This window comes from Camelus bactrianus, chromosome 1 (genome assembly GCF_048773025.1).
Source record: "Camelus bactrianus isolate YW-2024 breed Bactrian camel chromosome 1, ASM4877302v1, whole genome shotgun sequence".
Lineage (NCBI taxonomy): Eukaryota > Metazoa > Chordata > Mammalia > Artiodactyla > Camelidae > Camelus > Camelus bactrianus.
Genome location: NC_133539.1, coordinates 2,558,481 through 2,583,021, shown reverse-complemented (window position 1 = coordinate 2,583,021; position 24,541 = coordinate 2,558,481). Strand labels below are relative to the sequence as shown.

The 24,541-nt window shown below is 50.3% G+C and overlaps 1 protein-coding gene and 1 long non-coding RNA gene across 29 annotated transcripts; one reads left to right on the top strand and one right to left on the bottom strand.

Moving 5' to 3' along the window:
• Positions 1-3,638: 3,638 nt before the first annotated feature.
• Positions 3,639-16,495, bottom strand: U2AF1 (U2 small nuclear RNA auxiliary factor 1). 4 transcript variants are annotated; one of them, XM_074346335.1, is made up of 8 exons: positions 16,337-16,495; positions 12,825-12,912; positions 10,312-10,378; positions 5,992-6,041; positions 5,762-5,860; positions 5,111-5,244; positions 4,929-5,021; positions 3,639-3,921 (listed from the first exon to the last, which is right to left on the bottom strand). In XM_074346335.1, the coding sequence occupies exons 1-8, from the start codon at positions 16,378-16,380 to the stop codon at positions 3,777-3,779; spliced, it is 720 nt and encodes a 239-aa protein (XP_074202436.1). In that variant the 5' UTR covers positions 16,381-16,495; the 3' UTR covers positions 3,639-3,776. The 4 variants fall into 4 exon arrangements, with proteins under 4 accessions (XP_074202436.1, XP_074202390.1, XP_074202535.1 ...); XM_074346289.1 differs by lacking the exon at positions 10,312-10,378 and adding an exon at positions 9,436-9,502 and having other exon boundaries at positions 16,337-16,494; XM_074346387.1 differs by lacking the exons at positions 3,639-3,921; positions 10,312-10,378 and adding exons at positions 4,301-4,608; positions 9,436-9,502.
• A 69-nt stretch (positions 16,496-16,564) lies between these two features.
• Positions 16,565-23,812, top strand: LOC141573931 (uncharacterized). Of its 25 annotated transcripts, none has more exons than XR_012500464.1 (6): positions 16,567-17,169; positions 18,659-18,729; positions 18,859-18,914; positions 19,681-21,776; positions 22,141-22,386; positions 23,492-23,812. It is a non-coding gene; the product is annotated as an uncharacterized LOC141573931 (long non-coding RNA). The 25 variants fall into 25 exon arrangements; XR_012500459.1 differs by having other exon boundaries at positions 19,627-21,776; XR_012500401.1 differs by having other exon boundaries at positions 18,859-21,776.
• The last annotated feature ends 729 nt before the right edge of the window (positions 23,813-24,541 follow it).

Below are 24,541 nucleotides of genomic sequence, written 5' to 3'. Positions count from 1 at the left end.
CGGGCGCGGGCCGGCGCGGCTGCTTCCTGGCTGGGCCAGCCCTCCGGCAGCGTGCGCGGCCCGACGGGCCTCTAGGTATCGTGCGGTCACATCACGCCGCTCCTTTTTAGAAACATGACAGCCCCGGAGCTGGCTGAGAGAGAGGACACAAACGGGACCGGGAGTCTCCTGAGGAGGCTTCGGCAGGACAGACGAAGTGTCTGTAAAAGCCCCAGAATAAACCCCACTTACCTCTGGCTTATTTATCTTGACAGGCCGCTGTATTCTATCTGCTAATACTGAAGTTTGGACTTTGGCATCCACAGTCAGAACTGCGGCTCCCCTGCAGTTTTCTGGGTGTGTGTGTGTGTGTCCTATTTCCGTGGGGCTTTATCAGTATCATACTCACTTCGTATGAAGAATTTGGAAGCTGTCCATTTCCCGATGGGAGAAACAAGCAACACCAATTTGGGTCGATGAGACGGGAGATGCTGGGTGTCTTGGGGGAAGGTGTCTTTCCTGTCAGTGTGAGGTCCAGAGGAGCTGGAGTCTTGCTGTGCAAACCTGTGCGGGGTGAGACGAGCAGGCAGCTGTGCCCCGATTCAGTCAGGTGGCCCCGTGGGGACGTACACAGGGGCCTAGGGGCTCACCACTAGTGGCAGAACCGAACTGCAGTTCTCTGCTGATCCTGAACAAACCCATCTTTGCTGGAGAAGTAACTGCAGTCTGTTTGCTTCAGGTCAACACAGCCAAACACCGTCCATCGCTGTTGCTGAAACTCGCTCCGGGGCAGCCTGACCAACGCACGCAGTGCTCCCCGGAACCGTTCCCTCCTGCTCCTCAGGTTATGCGGACTAACTGGGATGAAAAGCCTGCTTGCTTGCTCCAGCAAGGTCCCTGTTCTTGCTGCTTTGTTCCACGTCCCTTGGCCGGTGTCTGGATTGGCAGGGACACTTCAACCTCCCAGGCAAGCTTGAGTTGCCACTTCCAAAGCCTTCAGAGCCGAACCCCTGCTCCCCTGGACGGGCCCCAGCCCTCTCCCCACTTGCTTGTCTGGACCTGAGCTCCTGGAGCGCCCAGGCTGCTGGCTGCCTCCTTCTGCCCTGACCGCCTCTCCAGGGGGGAGCCTGGCTTAGTTTTGCCCTGAAACGCCAGCCAGAATGTTCTAAGTGCCAACTAGGCATTTATTCTGTCTTGCTCACTTTTGGCATACAACACATGCCTGACGGACGGTGCTGCCAAACCCTGGGACCAAGGAGATCTGAAAAGGAAGTCACCGTGGGCTTGCTCAGGGCTAAGCCTGCTCAGGGGCTGTGCTCTCCTGAGGTGGCAGTGTGGGAAGGCCCTTAGGTGGCCGGGGCAACCCAAGTGCACAAGAGGTACGCACCTGGGGCTTCATCACAATTTCTCTACTTTGAGTATGTTTAAAACTCTTCATCATTAAAAAAAAAAAAAAAAGTTTTTTCATGAAATGATGGGTGAAATTTGATGGGAGCCATTTACAAAGTCCCACTCGGGCAGATCAGAAGTTGAGAACCCCATGCTGACCACTGGGATTGTTTCTTTGGGGAAATTTTCATGGCCCGTGAAAACGCCCACATCTGGGAACCAGTGGACAAAACAAAGCGCCGCCTTATTATGTCAGTCCCACGCGAGTCCCATGTGACATTCTAACTGCCAAGACCCGCCTGACTTCCCATCACAAAGGCTCCAGGAGCGCATTTATAATACCAGTGTTCTCTGTGCTTTGAATAGAATTTTTTTTTTTTTTTAAAGAAATCATTTGCCATTTTACCCCCTTTCGGTAAATCAGGACTCCTGAACTGAGAAGCGGGGAAGTGATGACCACTGAGCTCGGGAACCGCAGAGACCACATCAGTAACCTTTTCTCCAATACGATTTCACTCGAAGCAAATTTCCTCCAACTCACAGGGCACTGGTGACCTGTCATTAAGGTTTGAAACATCTAAAACGAGTTTTATCTATTCTATGCACAGGCACAGGGCAAGCCCATTACACCTGTGTTACAAGCTAAAGTCTAGAGAGCTAACTGAAATAATTCAGCCCAACTGTTGAATGAAATGTGTCGGCACCTCACTTAAAAGACTTTTTCAGCAGCTCTTCTCCACTTGGCTTTAGTCTTAAAGTACATCACGTAACAGGAAAAGAGACAGTGATATTTGGGCCTGAACGCACTACACATTGCAATGATTTCAAGTGGCTTTTCTTTCGGGACCACAGGCTGCACGGCTCATCTCCTGAGCTGCTCTTCGCCGACTGGGGTCCGAGCACGTCCGAGCCAGCGGCAGCCCCAGGGGCACCTCTGGGCACAAACTGCCCCCGGCAGCCTCCCACTCCGGGCCTGCGCTGAGGTGTGGCGGGACTCCTTCTCCTACACTTGGTAACCTCCTCTTTCTTACTTCGGTGGCAATGTTTTCAAGACACTTTTGATGGGATTTTCCGTCTGTTTTAAACAGACGTTCACAATAGGTGATTCTAATCAGAGTTAAGAAATACACATTTTTGCCACACTCCCGCCTTCAGATGCAGTGGAAGTGACTCAACTCTGACCAAACTTAAGTAGAAAATCTGAAGTGTTGGTACTTTTTTGGGAGTATGGAAAATGAGACGATTTGAACAAAACCTCGTAGATCACCAACTCAAAGTGGCATTAATTTATCTAGAATCACCTGCCTACTATTGCAAAAAATATATAAAAATTTCAACATCAAACCTGAACAAAACTAATAGTTCAATCACTAGAATCACTTTTTATAGTTCCATCAAATAAAAACTGACTTTTATGAAACAGACTTGTCAAATACGTACTATTTCCTCCCAGACACTCACCAGGTGTGCAGTTAGGGTTTAACGGGCTCGAACACGACTCCCCGAGCTCCCAGCACTAGTGAAGGGAGACCGAGCGGGTGCCGACCAGGGCAGCGTGTGGGCAACTCCCTCTGGAGATGCTGTGATGAAACAGGGATGCCAGCAGTGTCGTGTGATGGTCACCTGGGACCACGTGTTGGTCTGCCTTTGGCTAAGACTTTCTCTTACAAGAAACTGTTCCCAGCCAAGGCGCAGCCGTGGTGGCCACAAGTCACCGCCAGCACACTGCCCCGGGCCGCCATGATGAAGATGGTTTGGGAAGGTGACACCAGACAGCAAGGTTTTGTGGAGGCAGATCTGGGCACACATTCCTGTGTCTGCTGTCGTCTTCATGGTTTGTGACACAGCAACCAGTTAATGGAGAAGGACACGAGAGCGGCTTGAACACGCTCCCGTTTCATGAGCCACTTGGGTTCCAGGAGCAAAACCAGAGGCCACATGGATGAGAAACCTAACACTGGCAGGTCCACGCCTGCGCTGCATCAAAAGACTGGCTTCCCTGTAAACGCCAACACAGCCCGCAGCTTCTACCCCCGTCCATGCAACAGCTTCAGAATAGGAATACTGGATTACTTGTTTATACACAGACAACCAGACCGGGCTTTTCCTCACACCGCTCTCCCCGTAACTGGCAGGCACTCTCCCCCCGACGCGGTTCACCTGCACCGCGCGTGACGGGCTAAGAGCCTCACCGCGAGGGCTGGTGCCGTGCAGCTCCGCAAAGGAAGACTTCAAGCAAACGCTTTCCGCAGAAATAAGGTACACGAGAACACTGTATCACTACAAATTTTATTCAGAAACCCATCTTTGTTTTTTTTTGTTGTTTTTTAAAAAAAATTCCCATTATGAACTGGTTTGGTCAATCGACTACAACACTTTCTAGCAGACATACGTAAAAACGGCATGGCTCAGAACCGCCCCGATCTCTCCCGATCTCTCGACCGCCTCCTGTCGCGCTCCCGTCCCCCGCCGCCGCCGCCGCCGCCGCCGCCGCCTCGACCACGGTCTCTCGACCGAGAGCGACGCTCCCGGGACCGGGACCTTGACCTATGCCTGCAACCAAGGGCGAGAAGCAGACCATGGCTTCCGAGCCAACACGTGTGGCATGAGATCACACTCGTGACACTTTCAAATAAATAATACAGCTCATCTTTCTGATGACACCAGTGAAAAAGGGAGATGCTGCCAATTAAGGCACAAGCTGAAGCTGTCAGATGTGCCCGCCCTGATTCCAGACGCTCGAGCGTCAGGGATAAAAAGTGGCATCTTGGAATGGAAGAGGAGGACATCTTCTGTTTCTTCTTCTGTGGTGCCAACTCCCATGACCGAGGGAATCAGGATCAGGACTGAACTGGACCTGCACACCCCTCACCCCACCCCCGACCCCGGCCTCAGGTCCCCAGAACCGAGCTGCCGCCCCTGCCGCCGCCCCCAGCTACGGTGTCTGCCAGGCCCGCTGTGGGGGTGGGGAGAGCAGGCCCTTCTGTGCTGCTTTTTGTGGACAACGAAACAATCACCAGCAGCGTCTGCATTGCCAAATGCATGCTTAACGGGAGAGGGCATGACAGCCCCTCTGGGGTCACGACTCAACTGAGTGGGCAAGTGACTCCCTACGCTGACATCTTGGTGTTTGCTCTGCTCTGTGACGTGACCGCCCACACTGAAGCACCCGGACCACTAACCTGACTGTTGGTGGTTCGCAGGGCAGTGCCCCTACCCCCACAAAGAAACCTGCCCAACCTGTAAAAACCAAGAAACCCCCATGGAAATATGCAGCCCGTGAAGTCTGGATATCCATCTGAGGACACACATTGTGTAAATAAACCCGATTTTAATGGTGACCTGCTTAACGGCTCCCTCAGTTACTAAGGTCTGATCTACTTGAGAAGGTGTGTGTGCATGGAATGTGCTTCCAGTGTACACTTCCATATTCTCAAATACTTGCTACATTCTAAGCACTGCCTTTTAAAGAAGAGAAATGCACCAGGCCAACCTTCACCCTGAAAATACTATTTTGGTTACACTTACACACAGAGTCACGGACACACTTAAATACTCACTTCTTGCGACGGCGCCCGTACAACTCCCGCCGCAGCTCCCGAGAAATGGGCTTCAGATGCATGAAGTTGCAGAAGCCTCCTCGCGTGCACTCTCTGGAGGGAGAGCCAGAGGGTCACACCGTGCGCGCACACGCTCCCCCAACCTTCCCAGGCGTGGGCCGTGAGGCCTGCCCCACACCTACCCCATCTCGTACTGCCGGCAGCAGGCTTCTCTGAAGTCGGTCACGGGGGAGAGCTCGGCGTGGATGGGCTGCCCGTTAAACCAGCGGTTGTTCAAGTCAATCACAGCCTTTTCCGCATCCTCTTCACGGCGAAACTGAAAAGACAAGACAGAAACACTCGCCACCTGCGCTTTGGTCAGAAGTGTTCTCGATGACCGATTCAAATACACATCATGTGCTCCTCAGGGCAAGCGATTAAGAGGAACAACGTTACAGATCAATTGAAGAAGCAGACACTCACTTCTTTACTCACGATCACTCAGCTTTGCAGTGGGCCCAAATCACACCAAATATGCCATCTTGGTTTTCAAATTCAATTGGTTAAGAGAACAAACGTAGCGATTTGTGCAGGTGGTGAAAGTTTTATTTTAAAAAAAGGGAAAAAGAAACCAAACACATAAGCAGCTTCCTCTCCCTGGTCCAACAGCCCGAGATACAGACGGCCGGGGTGTGGCATCCCCAGGCCGCTGACAGAGGGCTGAGCCAGCGCAGCGGAGTCCACCGGCCGGCGTGAGCGCCACCTGGCCGCCAGGCAGCCCCAGGGGCAGGCGCCCCTCACTCCTGACCCCTGGCCAGCCGGGAAACGGATGCCACGAGCCGCCTCAGTCCTACCTTGACGTACACATTCCCCACGAGGTGGTCTCCAAGGTTGTCACAGACGTTCATCTCCTCCACCTCCCCGTACTTCTCCTCCATCTCCGTGAAAACCTCCTGTCGGGGAGGACACGGGTTTAAGGACTACAGTACAGAGGAGAGCCACTGAACAGAACACGGGCAAGCATCTTCATCATGGGGGAGAAGCTCCAATCCCTCCCAGCAAAGGGGGGCAGCCAGCAGCTCACCTCAAAGAACTCATCATAGTGCTCCTGCATCTCCACGTCGCTCACGGCACCTGCAGACAACAGAGATCTTGCTGGTCAGAGCGGGGACCGCGGCCTGGGCTCTCGAGCTTAAACTCAAACTGCTACAGTGACACACATGAGATTGTCTAGAGAGAGAACGAGGGCTGCCCCAGCGGAGCACTGACGACACTGCGTGACACGGCTATGTGTGACAATTTCAACGTGTGCTGAGGTTTTTAAATGCCCCTTATGACAGTCTCAATCTGGCCATTAAAATACTGAAATCACAACAGGTTTTAATCAGCATCAAAGGGCCATCATTTTCAGAAAGTCTGAGGAAAAGCTGACTCTCAAGGAGATTTTAAAGGAAGATTTCTTCCTCTTTAGATTTAAAGTAGAGGCTAAGTAATCACACTGATTTTTCACCTTTCAATTGACTAGAATGAAAGCTGAAACCAGGGTAAGTGATCAAAAACGTATGATTCCTGACTAATTTCTTTTACCGATTATCAGCCACACAGAACGTTACATGATTGTTTCTGATGCGATTAAAACCCAATGACTGAAAATAAAGACTCAGTAAGATAATTGTTCAATGGCAGTCCTCTGAAGGCCCTCTTTTGCATAAAGGGAGAGTTACAATGCTTTGTTGAAGAAAGCATCATTTTGTATTTCAAACTATTTTCATCAAGTTTATTCTTTATAATCCACAGGCACTAAGTGAAACCACGCCCACTGTGCGGACAGACTTTGCAAATTTACATTCTATCCTCATCGTCATTCTGCCAAATGTTACCATTCAAACTCCGTAAAGTTCTCCGCGCCCAAATCGGAGAAAGCACAAAGCTGGCATGTCGTAAGTGGGCGTTCCAAACAGCCAGGCCAGGGAGTGGCTTGGAGGCTGGGCCGCCCTCCTGGACTGGTGGCCTCCTCCGGGCGCCCTGCCCGGGCCCTGGCTGTGGGCCCTCTCCACTCTGTGCTGCCTCGGAGAAGCTCCCTGGCTCTCTTGAAAACCTTTTTACTTTTACGGGTAAGAACTAATAACTTCAATCTTTTGATTCTGACAATGATTTGAGTTCCCTTTCTAGTCATGGGGAGGGAGGTGTCCCTGCATTTTAGTTATTTTTGGATTTCCAGGAACCCCGCCTGTTTGAGAACACACAACATACTGAATGCATCAGGCAGCATCGGCTACTCCTGACAGCGCATCCCAGTTTAAAGCTATCATGAACGTACCTCCTTTCCTGAGGGGAAATCGAGTTCCAAACAACAGAGAAGCTAGTCAAGAGGAGCCCATTCCAAAGGGCAGAGTTTAATATTTAAAACTAACTTCCTTCTCCACATCAGAAGAAACGAGAAGACAAAAATATCTACACGCTCAAAGTTTTAGCAACATTGAGAGTAAGTTTTGGTGACTGTTAAAATGCTGTCTGTATTCACGGCACTTCTGTTCTGTCACTATATAGCAGAGCACTGTATTTCAGCAACTCATGCAAAGTTGCTCTTTGAAAACACCTGACAATGGGCACATTTTATCTTCTATACTCTTTAATTTTTTGAGTCAATCAACATGATGTGAAAGGCAGAGATGAGCAATTAAAAAACTGATCAACTGAAACATTTACAGGACTTAATATATTTTAAATACAATTCAAAAATACCCAGTTTTCTCACAGAAATGTTCTTAAACTAGGGTTCTGTACATGTAAGTTTAATCCAAGAGTAGAAAGCTGACTTTCCTACAGATAAAAGGGAATTTTAAAAAGAGCCAGTAACTTTAGGAAACTGAGGAACCTCGCTGGCTGGCATTCTGTCTGGCCTGCTGCCAAATAGTTTAGGTTTATCAACTTAAACTGACATTCTTCCTAAATTGTAGCATCAGAATTTCACTTAATTTATACAATCTGGACCCCAGAACTGTAATATTTAGCACAGCTAAACTTTTATTTTGTAGCATACGCAAAACAAGAGTGCTGTGAATCACATATATAGACACAAAAAATAAATACAACATTCTTCTGTCAATAAAACATGTGCGCATCCCCAGGAAAACCGCCAGGGCAAAGACTGATTAACTGCTGCCACTCAGCCATCTACTTTTCACTTTTTCCCCAGGGTAGGGCTGTTACAAAAATTGTTTAGTAAGTCCACAGAGAAACAGTTTCCTCCACCTATTGCTCTTATTTCTTTAAAAAAACCAAACCAAACAAAAACCAGGCATTTTAAACCAAGGGCTACCAAGTAAATCCTGCTCCCATCAGATTCAGGGAAAGAAGTTAATTCTCTGTCAGGTCAGCATCAGCATCAAAACCACCGAGCGTCTTGGCAGGGAGACTGTACACACCCCCCCCCCCCCAGACACGGCGCCGCCCACGCACAGGTGCACAGCCCGGAGGCCTCCCAGCGCAGGGCCAGCCTGAGTGGGTAGTGGCTGCTGGGACCAGGTCACCTACAGCCTGAGGGGCTCCAGGCCAAGGGCGTGTCTGACTCAGGTCTGGGGCCACCCACGGGTACCTTATGGTATTATTTTGTGATCTATGTTTTTCACAGTTTTAAAACAGATTGGTGAATGAGAAACATCTACCTTTTGGTTTGGACCCCTTGATTCTTGATTTTAAGATGAGTCCAGGATGCTCATTTCAATTTATCCATAGGTGACTAAATTTCTTCTACAGCTTAAGAGTTATAAACCTGAAATTTTAGTTTCTTTAACTTTCCAACAACAGCAATATTAACCCTGTTCTCTAAATGCTACCCCTCGGGAAATACAATACTCATAACTCAAAATGAGTGTTTCCCAACGTGGGAAGAAACCGGCAGTGTCCACGGGACGCCCAGTTTAGCCCTGCTCCCTACCGAGCATCCTTTACTTTCCAAACGCAGTAAGCTAACTCCTGACGTTGGAGCTAGCCACGTAAAGTACGTTAGTGAAACCTGAGTCAGCACAGGGCTGGTGGTGAAGGGAAACTTGGGGTCAGTGCACCTTGTGGGGCCCTCATTTGGGAAACACTTTCAGAGCAGTGCTCTCACAATGAAAAGCATGATCTACAAAATGGAGTCTCAGGGACAAAAAAAGTTTAGTAAGAAATAAAATCTGAAAAATAACTTCAGAGCACTTTTTCTGTAAGTCAGAGAACGTTCACTCTTACGGGGGAAGAATGTGGCCACACGTTTAAGCCGCCACGTTCTCCCAGATGACAGCCAAGGGCAGGGAGGGCAGCAGCTCCAAGCTCTTGTTGAGGACGCCCTCTCCAGTCCCTTTCTTCCTTCCTAAGTAAGTGGGTTCAAATAGCAAACAGAGGCTTCCACGGGGTCGGTGGGACAAGCTCTCGACACCGCTAATGAAAGGTGGTCCTTGACGCTACAGTGCAGACCAGATGGAGTTGACACTGAGCTCTGACACGCAAGCCCAGGGAACCAGGGAAGGAACTTGTATGAACTTACAGCGCAAACCGTCAGCAGACTGGGAAGAGTTTTGAGGGTTACGGTAAATGTTCAAGAGGGCAATGGTCTGAAATACAAAACGCAACAACTTTATATTATGGAAAATTAAATGTAAACACTTAACCGGTCTCCTGCGAAGATCGCTTCAGTCAAGACTCAGTGCTGAAAAAAGAGCAAGTTATTTTCTTTGGAAGCAGAGACGTTTCTTAGTTGATGGCTGTCTTGGAGCACCCTAACACTGCGATGGAAGAGATCCCATGATATGATAATACTGTATTTCTGCCACAGACTGTAACAATTCTCCAAGTTCCAATCCAGTTAAGGCTGCACACAACTTGGCAGGCTACTACCAAAATACTCTTGTTGCAGAAAACTTTTAATGAACACATGAGAAAGAAAAGTGCCTGTGTAAACTGATTAGAGAAATACAATTATTACATATCATGAAATCTCCACTTCCTAGAGGAAAAATCGTAATGGTGAAATAAAACCCACACTTACTGGGCAACTTACCTTATTGATTCCTAAGCATTCCTAAGATTTTTGATTTTACAGAAAGAACTTAATAATTGCCAGGGGTTCAGTCACTGCAAAGACCAATGATTGGCTGGTGACGTTCAGATGGCACAGGGACGGACCCCTCTTGTTAAGCAACGTCAATCAAGGGAAGAGGCCGGGCCATGACCTTCCCCAGACAGCCTGCTGAACGTGGCCAAGTATCAAGTTCTTGCTGTGCGCACCACGGACTTCCATCACCTTGTCCTGTTTGCAACAGCTCTATGTCAGCAGCTCAGAAGCCAACATTGTTTGTCTCAATTAAGAGTGGGCTCTTTAACACCATTGTTTTAAAAAAATTTCTCCAACTGTGGGACTTACAGTGTGAGCCGTCAGCCGTCTGTGCACTGTTTTGGGGATTACGATAGATGTTTTGAATCAAGATGGTCTGCGGGGAAAAAAAAATAAAAAGGGGAATTCTACTGGCTGCTGTGCATATATTAGACAATTGCAAAGAGACAACTTGTTTGCAAATGGCTCAACGCTTGCTGTTTGTTTGTTTCCTGCAAGTCAGACACTTGTCTTCTGAAGAACACACCCAAACCATCATATTATGAAAACAGAGTTTGAGCAGTGACTTGGGTCAAGTCAGCCAGCAACCAAGAAGAAACTGTAACTGTTACTTTGAGTAGTAGTCCCACGTTATGGAAGTGTTTTAAGGCAAGGTAAACAAGAGAACGCTAACATTTTCTTTTACTTCAAGCTAGCAGACACTAAGAGGTCAAAAAAAGTCACATTATAATCATATTCCCCATATGAAATTATTATTTTTTAAACCAAATGCATAACTCAGCTATATGCAGTCCATCAAGCTCTCTTGGTCTCGTAGGAAACAGGACACCGAATGGGTTTCCTAACTGTCACGGACACCTATCACATTCACATTTTCTTGGTGGGATCTCTGTTTACATAATACAATAGCTTAAAACATTTGCTCTTTTCCGATCCTTCTTTTAAGGGAAAAAAAATCCTTTTAGCCCTTGTGCTTTAAACTGGATCAGGCAGACTTGAAACCTTACATTGTACCGTTCTTCTTAAAACCAAGTTGTCTGAAAAAACAAACCATGTTTAAGTTAGTAGGCTAGTATATTACATGAATCCTAATGTCCACATCACTGTAAGCTTAAAAAGAAACCCACACTGAATTATGCTAGAGGTTTACAAGCTGAATCAATAAGCTGCATAATTTAGGAAAACACTTAGTCCCAACATGTGGCCACGGCAGTCTTGTAAGTGGTTTTTACAAACCCAGCCAGTTCCACCTCTAGCTGCGTTTTGAAGGGGAGTGGCTGTGAGAGCCCCCTCAAAGGTCTGCTCTGGGAAACCCACTTGGGAGGACGCCCAACAGCCAGACAGCACACCCCTAACCAGACTCCCCCCACCCAGGGCCTGGCCTCCTGCCCAAGCCGCTGAGTACTGCCCAGAGCCAGCTTATCTCGGGCCTCAGACGCCTCCCACTCAGAACCGGACTCCCACCAGCATGACGACTCTGGTGGAAAGCTATCCTGAGCCCAGTTACTCAACAGGAAACTAATCTGAGGTCTCACTTGGGCCATCTGTGTAATGAGGGAAACTTCACTTAAAGAGAGCAGTGCAGCTCCATCAGAACCAGGGTGGTCAGGATCACCCAAAACCAACCAATCAATCAAGACAAGAGGCTCAAGTTAACACGTACAATCGAGCCCACTAAATTTTAATGGAATCGTGGCCACTGGCCTAGTGGGTGAGATTCAGTTCATAAATTGAGGCACTTGAAAAAGAAATACAACAGAAAGTGTAAGGCAAATTCTCCAATATTCTGAATTTTGAAAGAGACGTGTTCAAAGCTAATAAATTAGGAAACACTGTCTCTTTCTTACACCAATTGGCTGATTTTCCTAAATACTTACAGGAAAACATTGTTAGAGGTTCAAAACGTGAACAAACACCGTGCGCTCACAGGCAGAGCCCGGCAGACCCCGCGGGCGCTGAGAGGCCCCAGGGCCCTCCGTCGGCAAGGACAGGGGTTCGATGTTTTCACATTCCAAGTGGTCAAGCAAACGCGGGCAGAAGTTTTCTGTTCCTCTTAGAGGTGCTTTCTCCCTTTGATTCACTTGCAGGGTGCAAACCCTTGTGTTTTCTTCAATTAACCAAAAATAACTACCAAAAATCACAAGTTTTGACTGGTCTGAACTCACAGCAGACCCAAGCCCAAGGTAACAGGCATCTCTCGATTAACTGAATAGACTGCCCACGAATAACTGAAGATAAACGCCCACGTTTCAATGTTAAGTTTCATTTTTCCGTATTTCTCTGACATGACACAACTTGGTGTTCCCCTGACTGGGATCTAAGGGGACACGCCCAGGAGCACCAGAGCCCCCGCACGCACAGCACCACGGCTCTGCTGACAACCACGCAGCACCTCTGCTGAGGTGGCTCCGGACGCCCCCACGGCTGGCGAGAGCACCAGGCAGGAAGCGCGCCGCGTCCGCCAGGGCTTGAATGAGGCTAAGTCAGTGCTGGCCGGGCCGCCCTCCCCACCTGCGTCTGTCAGAGGCAGGGAGGGTGGCTTGGCAGTGAAAGCCAGCCACAGCTAACATGCCAACGTGTAAAGTTTCTTTTTAAAAAGTTTCTCTAATGATAAAAATAGGGGTGATGCTCTCAGACCTTCCACTAGAGGTGGGTCACCTGCCTCATTCTCATTTAAACAAAACACTTATGAACACAAATGGAAAACTAGAGGGAAGAAAATGACCTGCTTAACATGAAAATTATTAACTGCCTCTGTAAAGTACATGAAGTTTTGACAATTTACATAAAAACAGGGGGAAGAAAAGGAAAAACAAACAAACCTGGCTAAAGGTCGGTTTGTTGTGCAGCCGAGAGCATCTGTCTCCATGGCGACACGCTCCGATCTTGAAATAAAATGAGCAGTTGACTCTGTGAAGGAAAATAGGAGCTGATTGTTTCTCTGGGAAGATACCAAACAGATGGAAACGCATCATCAACATGAGACATGCTATCAAACTACTCTCCCTCCGCCTCGCACACACACAGGCCAGCTGTGTTCACTGGTCGCAGTGTCTGCCCCTTCCTGGTAGCATTCTGGGACTACTCAGAGTCAGTTAGCTCCTCTACAAACACGCAGCCTTCCGACGAAGAGCGCTCTCTTCTAACTCGAGTCCTCCTCACCCCAATCCCCTCCACTTCCAAACACAGCTGACCTGCGAACAGCACAGGTTTGGACTACATGGGTCCACTTATACTTGGGTTTTTTCCACTTACTAAATACTGCAGTACTACGCGGCCCATGGGTGGATGAACCTGATTCAGAGCAGCAGACAGGCAGGGCTGACGGCCACGCACTTGGCCCGCACCACTGGCCGTGTGGGGGGCGGCACGCTAGCCCCGTGCTGCTCCAGGGTCAACTGCACTTCTTGGCTCTACTGTTTTCTCTTAAGTTGAATATGAAATTAGTCTAAAACTATATTTAACTTAAAACCTATCTGTTCTCTAGTCTCCCACGATAAAATTCTCTGGAGGACATCCACACAGGGCAGTGAGGGGTCAAGATGTGACTGCTGCTGCCTGTCCGGGCCTGAGCCAGTTTTCCCAACAGTGCGGGTCTCAAGAACCATCTGAAGACTGAGGAAAATGCCAACCTGGCATTGTTCCGAGAACCAGGATCAGATATACCGTCTGTGTGCTCATTGCACAGTGCTCATTAAATGCAATCATCGTCATCTACATAAAACACAAAGTCAGGTTCTCTCACCCAAGACACCAAACCAATAAAAAATTTCCAGAAGCAGGTCTGAAGTAAACAATTCCCCCAGCTTCAGTACACTGAAAACAAGCTCTTAGGGAGTCCACTCTACCTACAGGGCTAACGAGGCCACCTCTGTCCCCACCAGGAAGCCCTCCCTTATTATGCCCAATACTTGGACGATCCCGATAAAATCAAAAGCAGCAACCCAGCCAGCACGACAGCAATGCAGGGGGGCTCAGCAGGCCTGGGAGGTGTCCAAATTCAGACGTGAGGAGGGAAAGTTACCCTGTAGATTCAGTTTCTAGCAAGCGCCATGAGATAGCCAATCCACAATTGAGATCAAAGGACCTCGATGAAATCTGATGGGCTATGAAGATCAACTAGCCACTAATTTATTATTAGATGGAAGTAAAGATGGAAAAATCTGAATTTATCAGGGGAGAAAACGATCACTACACTATCTGCCAAATTATCTTACAAGTCTGCTCTTACTTGAGATTATTTAATTTGAGCATTAACACTGCATCTCCCAGAAGTCACTCCAAAATGAAGCGCTTATTTTAAGAACATCTCAGAATGGACAAAACTCCTGTCTCAACAATTAATACCCAACTATCGCACGTAATTAAAATGATCCTTGTCTCTGTACTTCCAGAGATGACTTTCATTTCAGGATGCGCAGTTACTTCCTAACAGTGACACAGTGTATCAGCCGGAAGTGTCCTAGCGCTCTGCTTACTAACCTACTGAAATAAAAGAAAAAGATGAAAAAGACATAATTTACTATCACAGAGAAGATAATAGAGGCTAATCCATGCTTACATTTAGATAATGTCCATAACTTTACATGCGTGATTAGCTAAATATTTTTAATTGGTAGAGGCCTACATTTTACTTTTAGCTTAAATTAAAAAAAAAAAGTTAGTGGGAATCCTCATCTTTAGTTTTTAGGAGTTGAGATGTTTCCTGGAAATTAAAACCCCACCAAGTCTCCCTGAAACAAGAAACCTGGATTAAATGATCAACTTTGCAGAACTGCAGCCATGACTTTTACAATACAGCTCCAATAGACTGAAATGTGGTTATTTACAGCAGGAATATAAAAAATGTTATTGGAATAAATCTCTGAACTAAGAGTTTTGTAGAGTAAGAAATAGTGAAGACACCACATTATGCAGCTTTTTACAAGAACAAGGGGAAAAAACCTGCATGAACAGGAGTCATGGCCCTTACTAGGATCTGCTAGAGTGAAATTAACATGGCATGTCCTTCAGAAAACTGGGAGAAGCCTCTTTTTCTACTCAATTCCAGAGGTGGCCAATTCATTCCCGATCATGTTCCCCAAGCTGCCTCCTCTGTGAGCCACATCATTCGGAGCACACACCTCTTCCACAGCACTTAACACGTTTAGGTGCATTTTACTTTAGTTACCCTTTACGCAACAAGCACCCCTCTCTCTTTGAGTTCCTTGAGAACAAGATCCAAATAAATGTTCTCCACTTCTGAGTCTCCAGATTTGGTCTCAGGTTGACACCCAATAAATGTTTCTGGAACGAGTATGACTGACGATTCTGTCTTGTGAATTTTACTAGGAAAAAACATGAACCCCTCTTCTAAACAACACAGATGATCCTAGCATGTGCAAAAGCAGACATTTTACAAGACAGACTGCACCCTGGAAAACAATTTAAATAATGTTCGATAAAGTGGTATTAAAACATTATCTATAGCAATCTTAGGAGTTTATCACTAAAAACATTCACATAAGCCTTGTACAGCCCTGAAAAATCCCGATGGTAACCACTTATTCAAAGAATAGATTAAGCTAAGCACTCAATCTTCAAGTTTTCAAAGTAAGAATTATCCTCCAAAGTGTTGAAAAACATCCCCTTTAGTCTAAACTTCGGTGAATGCACTGGAAATTAATACATGGTAAAGTCAAAACTACACTTTTTACTTTTAACCTAACAACTGGCTAGGGAAGGAATGCAACCTTAGAGAGAGAAAAAAAAAACCTTGTTCTTATATTTGAACCGCATCTTAAAGTATTTTAAAAGCAGACTATGTCTTTTATGGTCAGTTAAGCCGTAATCTCCATAATACTTTTTTTACATCAAATGTCCTTAGGACCGGCCCGATCATCGCTCAAACACGCAAAAGTCTCGTTAAGCGGATAAAGCCCCCAGCAGTTAGGACCCTAAGTTACCTAACGATGTACCACGGGCGAGATCTGCACCACAGCTTGCCCGGACTCGACCTTAAAAGCTGAAAGTTGGGGGAACTGTTAACGTTGACAACTTCAGCACAACTCGAGACGACTCCGGAGAGCCGGGGGCCCGGGGCGCCAGCAGGCGGGCCGCCGAGGGGCCAGGCCGGAGAGGCCGCGCCGCCCGAGCGGAAGCCCGCAGCCCGCCCGGGCCCTGTCGCCCGCCCGCCCCGGCGCACGAGGCGGCGGCGCGCTGCTCCCGAGGCCGGAAGGCCCGCTGCGCCCCTCCCCCGCCGGGCCTCCCGCCGCCGCCGGGACCACGCTCCCGAGCCCACGCGCACACCGCCCGCCTCCCCGGCCGGGATCCCCGGCGTCCGGCTCTCACTCACTTGTCTTTCTCGGTGCCGAAGATGGAGGCCAAGTACTCCGCCATTTCCCACCGGCCGCCACCGCCGACGCTGCTGCCGACGCCGACGACCCCGCCCGACGCCCGCGGGAGACGTCACCTGGACGCGACAACGCTCGCCCCGCCCCGACGACGTGGAGGCGCTGCCCAATCGGGAGAGGCGCTGCCTGCGCGTAGGCGGGGCTTGGCGCGCGCGGGAGGCACCGCCCTCTCAGCCGGGAGCCCGCGCGCCGCCCGCCAGCACCCCCACCCGGCGCTCGCCTGCCCCACGCCCGCCCTCCGGGCTCCGCGCGCCCGGGGCTGGGGCTGAGGCCCCCGATTCCCGCCGGCGCCCCCAGTGCCCTGAGAAGCCGAGCGCGCAAACGGCGGTCGGGGAGGAGGAGGCCGCGGGCGAGGGGCTTCTCCACGCAGTCTCGGGGGCTGAGCCCTGGGCGCGCCCTCCCCGCACTTCCCCTGTGGGACCCCCACCGCCCTCCGAGCCCTTCCCCCGGGAAGACCCCATCTCCAGCGGCGCCGTGGGCAGGGAACGGAGTCGGGGCGCCCCGGGTCCCGGGAGAGCCCGGCGGGGTGCGGAGGGGCCCCGATCGTCCAGGGGGCCAGCGGCACGTCTTCTGGCCGAGCCGCCTGACCCACAAACATGAGCGGTGCGCGCGGTGGGCGCGCAGCGCGCAGGGGCCGGGGGCCGCGGGGTCTCGGGCTTGGGACCGGTCTGGGGACGCGCAGTAGGTCCCAGTACGTAAATCCTGAAGACCGCGGAAAAGCTGGATCGCAGGGAACGACGCGGGGAGAGGGGCAGGTGCAGGAGCGGAGCACGAGGTCAGACCCACGGGGACGCCGGGTCCTTCCCACGGAGCTCCCCATTTTCATCTTTCCTCGTTTATTCTATTTTTTGGAGGCCCATCCTTTCTAGCACTGTTTTTCCCACCTTGCCCTCTTTTGTGTCACCATCCATCCTGGAGGTGGCTCCCTAGGAATACGTGGTCATCGTCCTGACTGCCCCGAGCGCCACTGTATGGTGATGAATCGCTCGTTCAACGAATCACCTGTTGATGGGCACATGGGATGTTTCCAGTCTCACTTTTCCTAGCAGTTCTTCAACAAGTGGCCGCCTGCAGGCATCTTTTTCTATTTGGGGCAAACTCACACCTGGTATATTTGCCCACCCAACTCTGAAGTCTGGGGGATGCAACACGAGTTTTATTCCGGGAGAAGGGCTACACAAAAATGAGTTATCCTGGTGGTCTCTAGTGTGTGAAAATTTGGTATGGAACAGATTTGAGGATGGGTCACATGTGAAGAGGCAGAGATAATCAGATGCTCGCGCAGACCTCAGAGCAGCTCTGAAGAGCCTGGGCTTTGCACGTAGTTGCTGAACTGCTGTTTAGGTCATGGGTGTCACAGCGGGAGCTATGGTCCTATTTGTCCTGTTGGCGAGGGGGCCATTTCCCCTCCACCGCTCTTGGATTCTGGTGGCTGGCCTAATAGTAAAACTGACATGAGAAAGGTTAACAGGAGAAAAAAGCTCATTTGAATTCATGCGCATGGAGGTCCCACAGAAGAAGTGGCCAAAGCAGCAGCTTTTATACTTTTTAGACAAAGAAGCAGTAAATTTGTGAGGACTTGACAGGACTAAGAAACTTAGGTTTTGGGTGCCCAGTTAGAGAAGTAACGAGATTTGTTTGTGTAAGCTTCTTGCCCGATTCCCCACCTTTGGTGATAAAGGTGTCCTTCCTCCAGATGCAGAGGGGGCTCCTTTCACATGGGAAATTTACTTCCAGCTCTCAGGGGGGCAGAAAGAAGGGTCAGAGTGTCCCTCTTGCATTGCCTGTTTCTTAAGTAACTTTAATTCAAAATAATCAATATGCCATGAAGGCACATTTTGAGATGGCCTCTCCTGGGACCCAACAGCCCTCACACAGGGGAAGGGAGAGCTCTCTGGGATCTCTTTTATAAGGACATTAATTCCATAAATGAGGGCTGTGCCCACAGGACCTGATCATGTTTTAGAGGTTCCCTCTCCAAATACCATTGTATTGGAGGTTAGAATTTAACAAATGATTGGCAGGGAGGGGAGTAGGTGGCTGCTTGGTTTTAAACTTCTTTGGACCCAGGGTTTCCATTTATGAACGGGAGCGGTAACACCTACCTTGGTGAGTAGTATTGAATTTGGCACCTTGCAGGTGCTCACTGTAGCTGAGCAAAATTTGCCACCCCAGAATGTGTCTCTTTGGCAGGAGGATTAATTTAGGCTGATTATTTTTGAGAAACAGGACTCAGGAAGTCTTTCTTTTTACCTCCCCGTTAGCTGCCTAAATAAATGAAGAAAGGGCCTGCTCCCGGAACAAAGCCACGACCAGAGATATCTGCAAAGAACGGGTGGGTGTGGCGGGGAGACCTAGAGATCGGAGTCCCTCTGTCTCAGTGTCTCTGCACAGCCCACGAGCATTTGTTCACCCAACACGTGCTTTTCCATCCTTGTGCTCGTTGCCTTCCTTGCCTTTGAAGTCCCACGCCATCCACCCAAACACCGTCTTTTGTCTTCTGCTGAGATGGCATTTAAGGTGAGAGCTGCAGCTGTTTTGGTGAGATACTTCCTGGGTTTCTCCCATGTGTACACGTTACTCGACTTCTGTCTGGTGTTCTCCTGTTAACCTGACATGTGTCAATTTAATTCTTAGAGCAGCTGGATGACCCTAGACAGGGAGAGGGGAAGGTCTTCCTCCCCGACATCAGTGAGCAGGAGCCGCTGGCACTGCTGAGCTGTGTTCTGTTTGCTGACGGTTCCCTCTTGCTGAACTGTGAGCCCTTTCCGCTCCCCGCTTCTATCTTTTCCTTGATTCCGTGGCAGAACAGACCCACAGCCCCTTAGCTGCAACCAAAATGCAAAAAGCTTTAAAAATAGCCTTTTTTCCCCCTGTAACTTTGGTGGTAAGATTCAATTTGCTGCAAAATCTGACCTGACCTGACTGCTGCAGTCCCATGCTCCCAGGGGTGCAGGCACCTCTGTGGGTTGCTGATGTGTGTTCTAAATTTTAAAATTTATTTCTCCTTTTGTGACTTCGGGCTCAGTTGCATTATTCATGCATAAAAAAGAGTTACACACCCCACTGCTTGCTACGGGGGAGACACAGAAGTACTGACCCTGCCAGTATCAGGAAGCCAGGGATGTTGGGACCCCCATGATGTATGACTTTGGGAATCAAAGGAAAGGCAGTTGAAGTTTTGCAGTATTGGTGATGTCCAAGACCCACTGAGACGTGGAAACCACTGCAGGTGGGAGGTGGGCGGGGAAGGAGATGCTGACCGGAGTGGACGTGACGTTCGCAGTGAGGACACCAGCGGATGCCAGGCAGCGACTTGCCGCTCATGGAACAGCTCGGTTACTGCAGGAACTGCTGATCTTTAAAGGTGAGCACGAATATTCAGAAGGTTGGTGGTGGAAATGCGGGAAGGATTGTGATGGAGAACAATCTAAATGTCTGTGGTGGAAAACCTTCCCTTTGGGAAACAATGGAAAAGCATCCTGATGGATTTGCCAAGATGGTACCGGTGTAAAAGCCTAGTCTGCACCAGTCTTCAGAGCTGAGGAGGCAGGGGGGGTCCTGTGCCGCATTTCCACAAAGGCATTAGGGTGGTTGAGGAGGGTGCAGATGGGGGTGGTTTCAGGTCACAAAGCACAGGCTGAGTCGGGGTGAAGCTGCCACAGGTGCGCGTGGTGAATGCGTCCCTGCGTCCCCTTGTGCAAACGAGCACGCACTGGATACTCAAGGACTGGTTTCTGCCTGATTGGATAGTCCCTTTCAGTCAGCAGCGTGAATTCACTGCAGGTAAGCTGGGCCCAGGGACAACTAACGTTTCGTTATTTCTGCACGGCAGCACCGTACGGCTCCTTCCCGAGTGTCTTCTGAAAGGGATGTTTCTGACATTTACTTTGCCCTGACTTGTGAGGGGAGTTTACACCCCGTGAAGAGTGAAAACGAACGCCTTTCTGAGGTGGAGCTTGGGGGGGGGGGTGCGTGGGAGGATGCTTCCTGCTGCTGACTTAGGTCCAGGGCTTCTGGAATAAGCTCGCCCGAGAGACGGCGGTTTCCCCAATCGCTGGTGCTTGGGCAGTGGGGGCGGGGGGGGCTCCCTAACACAGGCGTGGGCAGGCGTGCGCAGGACACGGCGCTCAAAATGGGCTGGAGAGGAGACCCGCCCGCAGGAGGGAGGAAGGTGATAGCAAACTTCATTATATATATATATTTTTAATTCTTATGTTTTATGGAAGTGTAGTTGATTTGCAGTGTTAATTTCAAGTGTACAGCAAAGTGATTCAGTTATATATATATATATATATATATATATATATATATAAGATCATTTTCCACTACAGAAAAGAAATTGAATTTAGTTCCCTGTGCTGTACAGTAGTAGGTCCTTGTTGTTTATCTGCTTTATGTGAAGCAGTGTGTACCTGTTAATCCAAACTGCTAATCTGTCCCAACCCCCTTCCTGCCTGGTAACTGCAGTTTGTTTTTCTATGTCTGTGAGTCTATTTCTGGACAGACTTCATTTACCCTAGAAGTTCATCAACCGAAAGTGTAAGGTGAAAAGGACATGGAGGAGATGCTGAGCAGCGAAAGGGGGCTGGTCTCATTACTTCCTTGAGGGACAGAGGAATCCCGGTAATGGACCGAACACAGAGGAGGAGGAGTGGGGATGATGGGGGAGCCCCCGTGAAAACTGGGGGAGCCCCTGTGGACTACCTGGTCATAATGTATGACCTGCCAGTTGCTGGCTTCAACGTTGATCAGCCAGCAGGCACTCACCCAGCTAAAGAGACAGCTTAGTTCTGAGCTGGTGACCTGGGAGACGTGCCAGGAAGCACCGTCTCTGGGGTGCTGCATCGTGGCGCGGGACAACCATCCTCCAGCGCCCACCTCCAGCCTGGTGACCGGAGCCACACGACAACGCTGGGCCTCCCCCCAGAGCCCCTGCAGCCAGGTGTGGGGACGACTCACGGCACTGACACGTCCAGGCATTAAGCTTTGCTTGAACTTGTGTATGTCTGAAGCTTTGTAACATTTCCCTTGGGAATAAGAAGGACTAGGAAACGTGCCGCCTGTGGTGACCTCAGCATCTCGGGGACCGCTTTAGTACTGCATAGATCAGCCGGGAGCAGGCTGCAACACTGCGTGGGGTGTGTGCCCCCTGAGTGGGGTGGACTTGGCTGCAGAAGTGCTGGTGTGCTTGAGGTTGGGGTCCCACCACAGGCCCCTACGGAGGTTAAACAATATATAGTATGTGCTTTTATTCACTTGTATGTTTGTTTTTCTTAGCTCTGAATGCTTTGAATTCCAAAGCACAGCTGGCCCTGGATGACTCAGACCTGGCGCTCAGCCAGAGGATCCCAGGAAATGCTTGTGAGCGATTGAGAAGTGGTGAGGAGGGGTCACTGCGCGTTGAGAGGGACACTCTGAGGGCAGGAGCAATGGCTGGGCCAGCCCCGGGGAGAAGAGGGGAGGAGGGCAGGGAGTAAGCCCGCTCAGCCAGTCCCTGTACCTGACCGATGCTCTTATGCTCAGAAGATGCGGGGGGAAATGCCTTGACAGCACTTCCTGTGCCCATCAGACACTTTGTCCCTGGGCAGTGCTGGGGCCCGGGTGTCAGATGAAGCACAGGCGTCCCAGTTAAATCTGCATTTCAGATAAAGGAAGAATAAATTTTTAGTGTAAGTATGTCCCAATCGTCGCATGGGATTGACTGTCATTTACCTGAACTTTGTCCTGCACTTCTGTGAACTAGGTCTGGCACCCTCGCGTGGGCCTCAGTCACCTTTGTAGATGGTCCCTGGCCTGGGGCTGTGGAGGGCACGCACGGTGGGTGTCTGTGCAACGGCCGACCAGGCGGACGGGCCTGGGGGCGTGGGCTCGTGATGGCTCTCAGTCTGCTACTCCCACCATCAAGGCCTCCCTTCTTCGCTGCTCTGGGCTTTGTGAATGGTTCTGCTTCGCAGCCGAGTGGTGTTGAGCCCCGTCTGTACAGGCACCGGTGGGACATGGTGGCGGGAGGGTTTCTCGTCCTGGTTCCAGTGTGTAGGCCCCGCAGCGCACAGTGGCCAGTCCTCCCACAGCCCCCGCCCTAGAGTGACCTGGCAGGGCACCTCCCGCGAGCAGCTTCTCCCACACTCCCTTGGGTGGCTTTGCAGAGTCCCGAGGCACCTCCTGGCACCCCCGAGGGCAGACCTCCAGCAGTCCCACCGGTGAGGCCCTGCGCGGCTTCCCCACGCGGTCAGCCCCGTGCCTGCCCCACGTAGCCGGCCACGCTGGGGCCACACTGGGGGCAGGCCGGGCTGATCCAGCCAGGTCTGCGGTGTCGGGGGTGTCCCCGTCAGTCTGAGGGCTGTTCCCTGCATCCGCCCTTCCTGTATTCTTTAGTGTTCTGTCACTGTTACTGCCACTTCCCTGTTACTCCGAGGCCCTGTTTACAGCTCTTCGTAACAAACCTTCCCGGTCACGTGACCCTGTGGCTCCTGTCTCCTGGCGGGGCTTTGCTGGCCCAGCCTGAAGCATCTTTAGAGCTCTGTTTTCGCTCTGAGCCAGGGCTGCTTTCTGTTTTAGAACAACTGGGGCCTGTGTTTTCATGGTTGGCCTAATTCTTTCTATGGAAATATGACTGCCAACAGCAAATGCAGCCCAAAGGCCTCCCTGAGGCCCTTAGACCACTGTCCCCTCCTGAGAAGTGGCGGTCACACAGCGGCCTTGGTTTCCACTGGCCTTCCCCCCCCCAGTGTCCTGGCTGAAGGATGACGAGGAGCCAGGTCTCCTGGGCTTGGCGGTGGGAGTAGCTGGGCCAGCCTGGGGCTGTGACTGGGGGTAAGGAGACATGGAGAACTCAAGGCAAGACTTTTCCCAAGGAGGCGGGTTTTGCAACTTTGAGCTAGCTGTCCTGGGGGCTCACAAGGACACTGTGTTCCTTCTGGGGCCCCAGGGAGAGAGCTCTTATTCACAGACTCCAGCGGTTCTGTTTTGGGGGGGCCCAGGGAAGCCCACCCCAAAATATGCTCAATGCCATATTGATTATCTTGAATTAAAGTTATTTCAGAAACAGCCAACACAAGATCCTCTGACTCTCCTCTCTGTCTCCCTGAAAGCAGGAAACGAACCTCCCATGTGAAAGGTGCCCCCCCTGCCTCTTCATGCAGAAGGACACCCTGTCGCCAGAGATGGGGACTCCGGGCCGAGAAGCCCAGATGAACCACCGCCTTCAGATACACACGACTGCAGAGAAAACAGATGAACAGCAAGGGCCTACCGTTTAGCACAGGGAACAATATTCAGTTTCTTGTAATGAGCTGCCATGGAGAAGAAATTGAAGAAAAAATACATGTATCTGTATAACTGAATTGCTTTGCTGTGCCCCTGAAACTAAGATTGTAAATCAGCCACACTTCAATAAAAAATAAGAGTTAAACAAAGGACTTCTCTGAACAGATCTGACTGCAGCTTCGGCTTTGGAGACAGACGTTTCACACATTCAGAAAACTGTAAAAAACCAAAAGCCTCCTGGCATCTTTCATTGGCCGCCCTGAGCACAGCCTGTTTAGCGTCTTCACTCACTGGGCTCCAAACCTGATTCTCGGCCTGGCAATGCCTCGCGTCTTACTGTTTCTTCTGTGCCTAAGAAGAGCGAGAGCTGCTGCTTTGGCCACTTCTTCTGTGGGGCCTCCACATGCAGGGGTTCGAGTGGGTCTCTCTCCCCCATTAACCTGCCTTGTGTCGGTTTTACTCTTAGTCCAGCCACCGGAACCCAGGAGGGCTGGAGGGGGAGTCTCCCCTCCTCGCCAGTTTCAGGCAGGAGATAAAAATCAACCCAGCATGTTGTGACTAGACCAGCGGACAGGGTCCTTGAGGGACCTCCTTTGACAGCCTAAAACCTGTCACCAGCCAGTGCTGCCACCCTCAGATCTCTACCAGGAGACTCGGGCCAGCGGGCCCCTCATCAGCCGAGAGGTGTTGGGAGGAGGCCTGGCTGGGGGCCTGGGGCCTCGAGGGATGGTCCTCAACCCCTTTGGGCTCCCCTGGCATTTCTGTCTACACTTCAACTGAAACGAAACAAAACAAACAAACAAAAACCCTCCTAAGGCAAAAAGAGGCCCGAGGATTTATGACCTGAAGTCCCGGGTTCACCTGCCCGCAGCCCGTCT

What these genes read in the sequence shown, in the direction of transcription:
- U2AF1 (XM_074346335.1), bottom strand. Translation starts at nt 16,380, where the DNA reads ATGGCGGAGTACTTGGCCTCCATCTTCGGCACCGAGAAAGACAA. An exon ending in TGGGGAATGTGTACGTCAAG is followed by an intron (nt 5,245 to 5,761) that starts GTAGGACTGAGG and finishes TTGTCTTTTCAG; the next exon opens with TTTCGCCGTGAAGAGGATGC. An exon ending in TGCCGGCAGTACGAGATGGG is followed by an intron (nt 5,022 to 5,110) that starts GTAGGTGTGGGG and finishes CTCTCCCTCCAG; the next exon opens with AGAGTGCACGCGAGGAGGCT.